General features: G+C 30.6%; 4 protein-coding genes across 4 annotated transcripts; 2 read left to right on the plus strand and 2 right to left on the minus strand.

Annotated features, from left to right (window-relative positions):
- Nucleotides 1–170: 170 nt before the first annotated feature.
- On the minus strand, nt 171–977 carry LOC112905670 (ATP-dependent RNA helicase DDX54-like). Its single transcript, XM_025978519.1, has 3 exons — nt 706–977; nt 487–654; nt 171–431 (listed from the first exon to the last, which is right to left on the minus strand). Exons 1-3 carry the CDS (start codon nt 937–939, stop codon nt 171–173), a joined length of 663 nt encoding a protein of 220 aa, XP_025834304.1. The 5' UTR covers nt 940–977.
- An 87-nt stretch (nt 978–1,064) lies between these two features.
- On the plus strand, nt 1,065–2,688 carry LOC108739160 (protein AATF-like). The gene is made up of 2 exons (XM_018472913.2): nt 1,065–1,475; nt 1,531–2,688. Exons 1-2 carry the CDS (start codon nt 1,181–1,183, stop codon nt 2,679–2,681), a joined length of 1,446 nt encoding a protein of 481 aa, XP_018328415.2. The 5' UTR covers nt 1,065–1,180; the 3' UTR covers nt 2,682–2,688.
- Nucleotides 2,689–3,356: 668 nt separating this feature from the next.
- Nucleotides 3,357–6,752, plus strand: LOC108739161 (leucine-rich repeat-containing protein 49). The gene is made up of 5 exons (XM_025978520.1): nt 3,357–3,416; nt 5,069–5,453; nt 5,587–5,960; nt 6,040–6,270; nt 6,347–6,752. Exons 1-5 carry the CDS (start codon nt 3,357–3,359, stop codon nt 6,560–6,562), a joined length of 1,266 nt encoding a protein of 421 aa, XP_025834305.1. The 3' UTR covers nt 6,563–6,752.
- Nucleotides 6,753–6,885: 133 nt separating this feature from the next.
- On the minus strand, nt 6,886–8,555 carry LOC112905671 (GPI mannosyltransferase 4-like; the record flags this gene model as incomplete). The annotated part of the gene is made up of 2 exons (XM_025978521.1): nt 6,886–7,926; nt 8,071–8,555. Coding segments are annotated over 2 exons (1,362 nt in total), but the record flags the coding sequence as incomplete, so codon positions are not given.
- Nucleotides 8,556–8,560: the final 5 nt, after the last annotated feature.

Below are 8,560 nucleotides of genomic sequence, written 5' to 3' on the forward strand. Positions count from 1 at the left end.
CAGTCACTGGTAATTTGAAAATATTTAATGAATTACCTACTTTTAAATTTTAACAAATGTAAGACTATAAAAAAAATAAAAATATATAAATACCAAATGATACCTCTAATCGTATCATTTTTGATAAAATGAAATTATTTAAATTACTTTGAAAAAATACATATAAAAATTTACCTGTTAACAATCTCAGTAAGCTGTTCTCCAAATCCCATTTCAAATAGTCTGTCTGCTTCATCAAATACAACATATTCAATACTTTTTAATTTTAGATCCATCTCTATGCAGACATGTAAAAATCTGCCTGGAGTAGCTACTATAACATCTGGATTACCATGAATAGACGAAAATTGTTCTTCCATTGAATCTCCTCCTAGGACAACTGCTGCTTTTAATCCAGTAAATTTTCCCAGTTCTTTAATAAATTTAAACGTCTACAACAAACACTTATGTATATTAACAATTTATAATTTTGTATACCCCCCTTACTTGTAAAACTAGCTCCCTTGTAGGTGAAAGTATAAGTGCTCTGGCACCTGCTTTAGCAATTCGCATTTTAAGTTTTTCAAAGAGAGGAATTAAGAAACATGCTGTTTTACCACTTCCAGTTCGAGCCATAGCAACAACATCGCGTCCTTCCATTACGAGCGGTATAGACTGTAAAATTTAATATGAACTGTTTGAAACATTAATAATTGTGCATATTACTTTTCGTTGAATTGGTGTTGGTACTTTATAACCACGTTTTGTTATTCCTTTTAAAACGTTAAAACTTAAACCCATTGTTTGAAATCCTCCACCTTTCTTAGATTTTTTTTTAACCGTATCATTTTGTAGGTCTTCGGAAACTTTAAACGTATCCAAATTTTCGAAGCCTGGTAAAACACTGTCCATTTCAGAGGTATTTATGAATTTTTCACTATCTTGTAGACAGCTATACATATAACCTACATAACCCTACATAACCTCTAATATTCCAAGTGAATATCTATGCCATAGATAATAGATCTACAAACGGATTTATAACAGTATATACCCTTTGTGTATCTATTATCTATGTATTTCATTAATCTATGATGACCACAACACATGTTTTTGTTGGATATTTGTTATACATCAAAGAGATTAATAATAAAATCGAATAAATCATTTATTATTTACATAATTAGTGGAAATAAGGAAGATGCAGGAAAAAAATAAAGAGCGTGAAAGTCTCGGAGAAAAAATTGCGGAAATTTTAACTCCAGTACCCACAATTTTTGATCCTGAAGATGACGTAAACGAAGAAACCGTTGCAAAGGTAGTAGAAAACGTTTTTGAAGATGAAGATAAAAATGAAAATATCGGTGAAAAACTGGGCAAAATTAGACAGAGTTTCAACTTTCTAGAAGATGTTGATAAACGTTACACAGGAACTAAAAGTAGTAGAAAGAACATTGAAAATGAATCTAGTTTTAGTGGTTCAGAGGATTTAAATGGTAAGTACCTATTGAAAAAAGAATAATAAATGTAAACAGTATTGTTTTGTTTTAGATGACAATAAAGAAATAAGTGAAGAAAGCTTTGAAGAACAAACTTCAATTGATGAAGACAGTGAAGAAGAAGACCAAGATTCTGAAACTGAAGACAACAAAAGTGAAGTATCTGAAGATGAAAGTAAAAGTAACTTTAAGCATATTAATGATATTAATATGAAAACTCAAGTTTCAAAAGGAACAAGTGTTTGTAATCAATTAAACATCTGGGAAAGTTTAATGGAGTTAAGAATTCAAATGCAAAAATGTTTGATAGCATCAAACAAGATGCCTCAGAAAGATCATTTTGAAGAAATCAAACAGCAAAGTGGATCTGACTTTGCAAATAAAGTTTCAGATACAAAAAATACAATAATTAAAACATTAGATAAACTATTACAATTACAAAAAGTTTTATTAAAGCAGTATCCTGAAACTAATAATTTAGATAAGAAGAAAAAACAAATTGTACAAACTGAAGATGGTGATGAAGAAATTCCTAGTGATACTGAAGATGAGCATTTTGAAAACAGTGATGAAGAACAAGAAGAAAGTCCTAGAAAAAAAATGAAACTGGGTGATTATGAAAAAGAAATCAGTAAAACACATGAGTTATATAGGAACTATCGAAATGCCGTTATACAAAAGTGGAATGAGAAAACTAAAATAGCTTCTGTAAAGCATATAGTTCCAGTTTATTCAGTTGTTGACCAAATTCAACACATTTTGATGGATCGAGAGAAATTAATTAAGAGAAGTCAGCTGAAGAAATCTAAATATGAAATTTTGGGTTTTAAACCTATGGAAAAAGATATAATTCCAAATTTAGAAGAAAGTAATCAATCACAAGTTGCAGATGAATATAATAATAACATTTTTGATGACGATGACTTTTATTATCACTTGTTAAGGGAGTTGATTGAATATAAGTCTGCAGATGTAAATAATCCTACACAATTAGGACAGCGATGGATTCATTTACAAAATTTAAGAAGCAAAATGAAAAGAAAAGTTGATACAAGAGCTACAAAAGGAAGAAAAGTGAGATACACTGTTCATTCTAAATTAGTCAATTTTATGGCCCCAATAGATGAAGAATTGATTACTGATGAAGCTAAAAATGAACTATTTGGTTCATTGTTTGGAAAAAAGCAATTTTTTGGAAAATAAAGCATTTTAAAACATATTTGTAGTTCTTTTTCAGAAAAAAATAATAAAATTAGTAATTTCTGAGATTCATTTTAAAAAAGTTGAAAAATTACAACTTTTGAACGTACTAAAAAACAGAGCTTTTTATAAACAATTGCCAATAATTATCGATAAGCAGTCACTGGTAATTTGAAAATTCACCCCAAATTTGAAAAACGAGGGGTATATTTGTACGAGTGTATACATTAACCACCAAACAATTGATTCCATAGACACGACTAACCAAAACATTTGTTTGTAGGTTAGTTTATTATGTAATGTGTTATTTATACAGTTATTCGTGTTGTAAATAAATTATTTAACATAAAATAGCAAAAATTGTCAGTTAAGAGTAAATGCCAATTAGCAGTTTTACTGCTGCATCTATCGTAAGTATTTTAATTTATCCTTTTTCGTTTTTTTGTTTAATACTCAATTAACAGGAAAAGAAGAAACTTTTAGATTGTGTTTCTGCAACTACAGACAATGGAAAAACTGTGATAGATAGCAAGCTATTAAATATCGAACCAGCTCTACCATCAAGGCAAACTGCTAAAAGATTGTTGAAAAAGTCTCACAGTACTTTATCTTCTTATGTAGAAAAAAATCAAAATGCTAATTGGACATCCAATGAAACTAATTTTAATAACTGCACAGATGGCTCAGTACGTGTATCACGGACTACTAAAGAAAAGGAAGAAAATCCAGACCGAATATGTTTAGATAGAAAAGGCCTAACCGTCATTCCCTTTATAGAAGATGAACCCAAATTAAGACTGTTGTCATTACAGCACAATTTAATAAATAGTTTGGAAACCTTTAAATTACAAAACTTCCCAAATTTAGTATTTTTAGATATTTATGATAATCAGTTAGACAAGATAAACGGACTAGATATGTTCACAAATTTGAGGGTGTTGTTAATGGGAAAAAATAGGTAAAACTAAGTCTTTTTTCTAATCGTGGTATTAATTGAAGTTATTTTTTAGAATAAAAAGAATGGAAGGATTAACAAATTTAACTAAATTGGAAGTGCTGGACCTACATGGCAATAAAATAACCCACATAGCAGGTTTGACAAAACTCACCCAACTAAAAGTTTTGAATTTAGCTGGAAATCAAATTCGGATAGTAGCAGTAAGTGATTTAGAAGGTTTATCTTCATTGCAAGAGTTAAACTTGAAAAGAAATAGATTAAAGAAACTTCTTGGATTTTCACACACTCCAAAGCTATTGAAATTGCTTTTAAATGGCAATGACTTACAAGAGTAAGCATAACTATTTTGTTTAATAAATGTTTCCTTCTCATATAAAAAATTGTAATTTAATTAGTACATTTTGTTATTTGTAGTATTGATGATATGTGTAGTTTAGCTAAAGCTACAAATATCAGAGAAATATCAGTTGACAATAATCCAATATCTTTAGCTGGTGATTGTGTTTCTTTTCTGGTTTCTTACCTTCCACATCTTATATTCATAAATGGAATGCAAATAACTGAACAAGTACGTAAAGCAGCAATGACTTGGCGTCGCAACAAAGAATTTTCAAGTGCAACATTCATGGATTTAACAAGTGATATTAAATCAAATGCTCATCGTGAAGAAGTCATATCAAATGCAAGAACAAATTGGGAGCTGTTACGGTCACAGAGTAAAAATTTGACCACTGGAGCTTGTATATCTAGTATAGCAACAAAATTACTTAAGCCCGACCCCGATTTCATTCTTANGTGTCCCACGACACCACACAGCTTGTTTATTTATTTATTTATAACAATTTACGGGCAGTGACTCAATTTATGATAAGGTGTTTAGTAATATAAATATACATAAAAATAGGACAACATTGTAATGCTACGTTCATTAATTAAAGAATGACGATTTCGGAAAATACCTTGAAACACACAAGCTACGTAATATAGATATGAATACAGATAGATTGAAAAGTGGGTATATTAATAAAAAAAGTTCTTAGGCACGTCCTAAGTTCCTAAGTAGCTAGAGTTTAGTTGCATTTATTTCGTTATTCATTAATTTGTAGATGTTGTAAGCCCTCATCTTCGCTCGCATTATACCTTCTATATCGTCTGCACATCAAAATTAGGAGATTTATATAACTTGGATCAATTTTTTTCATTAGTATCTCTTACTTATCATTACAAATATAAACAATAATAAACAATTGCAGCAACTACAACAGTATTATTAGAATGAAAATTATATTACCACTACAGATAGGTAAAAAATTCGGTAGCAAAGATAGTTTTATTAAAGCTATTCAACTTTACAATAATCTTCCAAATAACCTTAAGACACTTAGTTGCTCTATGTGTCTTAAATTTAAATTAAGAAAATGGTTAATATCAGAAAATATATTACACCTTTTCATTAGAACATCGAAAATTGGACAAATTTTGTGTTATATTTATAAATATTTCTTTACTTCGTATTCTTTGTAGAAAAGCTATAGAGCCGCCCAAAACGGAAGTAAAACTGTCTCATGTGAATTTAACGAATGCAGAAACAGTTAGTAACTTATCATCGAATACATCAAATTCTGGCAGTGGGGCTGCAGCAAGTTCACACTCGAGTAGTAATTTTAGTAAGCGGTCAACTAGAAAGATACGATCTATAAAAAGTGCCGCCAGCATCAGAACAAATCCGGCAAAACTGAAAAGTAGAGCAGTCACAGCCAAGCCAAAGAAACCGGTCTCACCTCCGCCACACTCTGCAGAAAGGGAAAGAGAACAAGGCAAATATTAATTTTTTTTTCTTTTATTTTTTTAAACTTCCAAAATTTCATTCATAAGGAAAAAAAATAATCAATACAAAGCCGCTTATATGTAAAATTTGCTTTCAATCATAAACCTTCTTATTTGCTTTAGGTGGAGACTATCTTATAGAAATTTGTGGTCGTCATCTTAATATTTTCGGTCAAGGAGCTCTGAGATTTATAGAAAAGCAATGGAACGTTTCCAAAGCCAGGGATGTAACAACAGTTAACTTTAATTATTCTAATTTTAATTCAATTGTCGGTATTTTTGGGAAACTGAAACAGCGGTTTCCAAATATTGAAAATTTCGTTTTCAAAGAAACAAATATACACTGTTTAGGGCAGTTGAATGCGTTAGCGGAAATACAAGGATTTGTCTCACTTTTTATTCACAGTGACGGGAATCCTATTACACAAAAACTTTGGAGAAGTTACGCAGTATTTAGGCTAGTGCATTGGGGATTGAAAAAGATTAATGATAAAGAGGTACATAATGTGAAGTATGATGCACTCATGTAATAAATATTCTTATTACAGAAAGAAGTTAAGTTGTTGTTTCTTTTAGGTTTCTGAAGAAGAAATAAAGGAAGCCAATGAGGAATATCAAAGTCTTAGTGATCTTGTCTTATGGTCCTTACCAGATATACTATTGGAGCCACTTTTAAACAGGTTGCATTTAGATCTGAGTCGAACACAGGGACAGAATGCAAAAAAGTGGCTTCAATCAATTGATCCAGCATTGAAAAGCGTCGTTAGTAAAGAGGCATTACAATGGAAAAAGAATTCACCAACCCATGTAAGCTGCATTTAAGAGACTTCCATTGTATATTAATTTTCTTAAGAATACTATCAAAGAAAATTTGAATTTTCAGGAAGATCTTTTACTGAGACAAAATAGTAAAGCTCATATGGGAAAAATGTTACAAGACACTTGTAGTGCCGTTTATAAATTAAGACAACTTGATCGGCATTGGTCTGATGTGTTTCATGAGGTTGTACGGAACATTGTTCTGGACTATGCTCATTTAGATATGTATATGAAGAAGAAGATGCAAGAAGTACAAGCCAGCGGACTTTCACTGCCATAGTTTGCATGATTTTAGCACCAACATTGAAACAGTACAAAATATCGAGTTAGGTAATAGTTTTAAGATTTAATTAAGTCTGTTGATTACAATTTTTAGATGTTTTGTAAAAAATCTGTAAACTTATTGTACGCTAAGGTGATAACTTTGTTTATTTTTTATTTTATACTCAAAATATACTTTTTTGCACAAATATTTATCGTAGTTCTACTAATTAGTCAACATTTAACCTTTCACGGTAAATACATAAAAGGTACTTAAATATTGAATAAAACGTGGTACATCCTACAAGTTAATATTTTTATTAACGATAAGAGTTAAAATTAATGTAACAATTAGGAATTTATGTTTGGCTAAAAATGAATAAACATCATTTTAATTAAATACATTTTTACGTGTTTACAATAAATTAAAAAACATGGCAATGTAAAGTATCACAGACTAAATCGTTGAATACTAAAAACAAAAAAACTAATTTTTAAATTGCATTTCATTCAGCCTCTATATCCTGCGCGAATGTAACTTCATAAAGAGAGAGACTGAAAAATTGCGAAAACTTAATGAGATAGTTGTAAGTAGGTAAAATCATTTCTTTTTCACACTCTTTAGGTGGCAACGAATCTAAGCAATACATATCAAAATATTCCAATGCCTCAACACTGAAATGAGGATAAAAAAGGCGTACTTTTCTAATTTTAGTGTTGATAACGTTTTCGATCGTTTGTAAGAAAAAACTTTCCAGACCTGTAGGCCAAAGAACAAAAAATTTGCAGTCCTGAACATATTTTCCTTGACTGCGAAGGCAGTGATTGTGAACGTGTACTAAAGCTTCTGCAACAGTGGAATAACTTACGGAACCGAGTTCGTGCAAATACACTTTTCGATAACTTATTTCTTTAAAATCCGTAAACGAGAATGAACGACGAGGTTTCTGAAGAAACAACGAGTAAGGAATATTATAAGTGTAACACGTAAGCAAATGGTACTGTGTCAATGGTTTTTTCAACATTTCATTAAAACTTAGAGGCACTTGAACGACACCTCCTTGATGTATTAAACCAAAGAATATAAAACATACTAAGTTAGTAAAAATCCAGATTTTTAGCAATGAATGTGACGATTTTTTCTTCTTGGGTGAACTTTTGTTTAATTTTTTATTTTCATGTTTTTCGATTATAGCAAGTTCTGGCTCCTTTAGTATACTAGGACCGTGTAAATACACTAATGGAAGTAGTAGTGGAATCAAAAACCGAGCTTCTTGGTGTGGAATAACAGAAAAAATAGCCAATGCTATTAAGGTACTCGCAGTCATAAGTGCCTTTATCGTTTTAATTTGCGGCAAATGATTTAGACGAGCTTCATATATTCTGTAAAACAAAGTTAATTGTATTAAAAAAAATGAATCACAAAATACATTAAAAAAATTAAGCGTAGCAGGTGGTAACTTTTAACTAAAATAACCATACAATCAAGTGCAAATTTAACTCAGAAGTACGAAAACATTTAATTACCTTTTGAGAGCTACTAAAATCTCATAAAATGCCAGGAATCCTAATACATTAAAAAGAAGTGGAATGTTACATAGCATATGCAAATAGCGTGGATGTAGTCCATGTTGTGCTAAATTTTTGTTATCTGCATTGTACTTTATGAAATTTAAAGGGGTAACGACGAAACTATTTATTGAAACGTCCATCATTCCGATTTCGCCCCATGATATATAGCCATAATAAAAAGAATCAAATATTATCAGGAATATAAATGACGGAAGGGTGCACAAGGCAAATATTAAAATCCTAATATTGAAATGTAAGGAAATAACAGGCTTTGATCCCATCCCTCTGTACAACCAAAAGAATACAGGACCAGCCGCAAAGGCGATAAATGTTGGTCGATTAAAGAAGCCCACAACTGTAATTGTTGCAACTATAAAACAATTTCGAAAAGAGAAATTTGGCAGTAGAAGTTTTAATTTATGAAATTTTGCCTTTTCAGCTGCTG

This window comes from Agrilus planipennis, unplaced genomic scaffold, assembly GCF_000699045.2.
Source record: "Agrilus planipennis isolate EAB-ADULT unplaced genomic scaffold, Apla_2.0 scaffold660, whole genome shotgun sequence".
Taxonomy (NCBI): domain Eukaryota; kingdom Metazoa; phylum Arthropoda; class Insecta; order Coleoptera; family Buprestidae; genus Agrilus; species Agrilus planipennis.

Bases quoted from the DNA above. Each gene is read 5' to 3' on its own strand.
- LOC112905670 (XM_025978519.1), bottom strand. From the start codon at position 939: ATGTATAGCTGTCTACAAGATAGTGAAAAATTCATAAATACCTCTGAA. The intron at 655-705 runs GTAATATGCACA...TAAATTTTACAG, and splicing joins CAACACCAATTCAACGAAAA to TCTATACCGCTCGTAATGGA. The intron at 432-486 runs GTAAGGGGGGTA...TGTTTGTTGTAG, and splicing joins CAAGGGAGCTAGTTTTACAA to ACGTTTAAATTTATTAAAGA.
- LOC108739160 (XM_018472913.2), top strand. From the start codon at position 1,181: ATGCAGGAAAAAAATAAAGAGCGTGAAAGTCTCGGAGAAAAAATTGCG. The intron at 1,476-1,530 runs GTAAGTACCTAT...GTTTTGTTTTAG, and splicing joins TGGTTCAGAGGATTTAAATG to ATGACAATAAAGAAATAAGT.
- LOC108739161 (XM_025978520.1), top strand. From the start codon at position 3,357: ATGGCTCAGTACGTGTATCACGGACTACTAAAGAAAAGGAAGAAAATC. The intron at 3,417-5,068 runs GTTTAGATAGAA...GGTTAATATCAG, and splicing joins AGAAAATCCAGACCGAATAT to AAAATATATTACACCTTTTC. The intron at 6,271-6,346 runs GTAAGCTGCATT...TTGAATTTTCAG, and splicing joins AAAAGAATTCACCAACCCAT to GAAGATCTTTTACTGAGACA.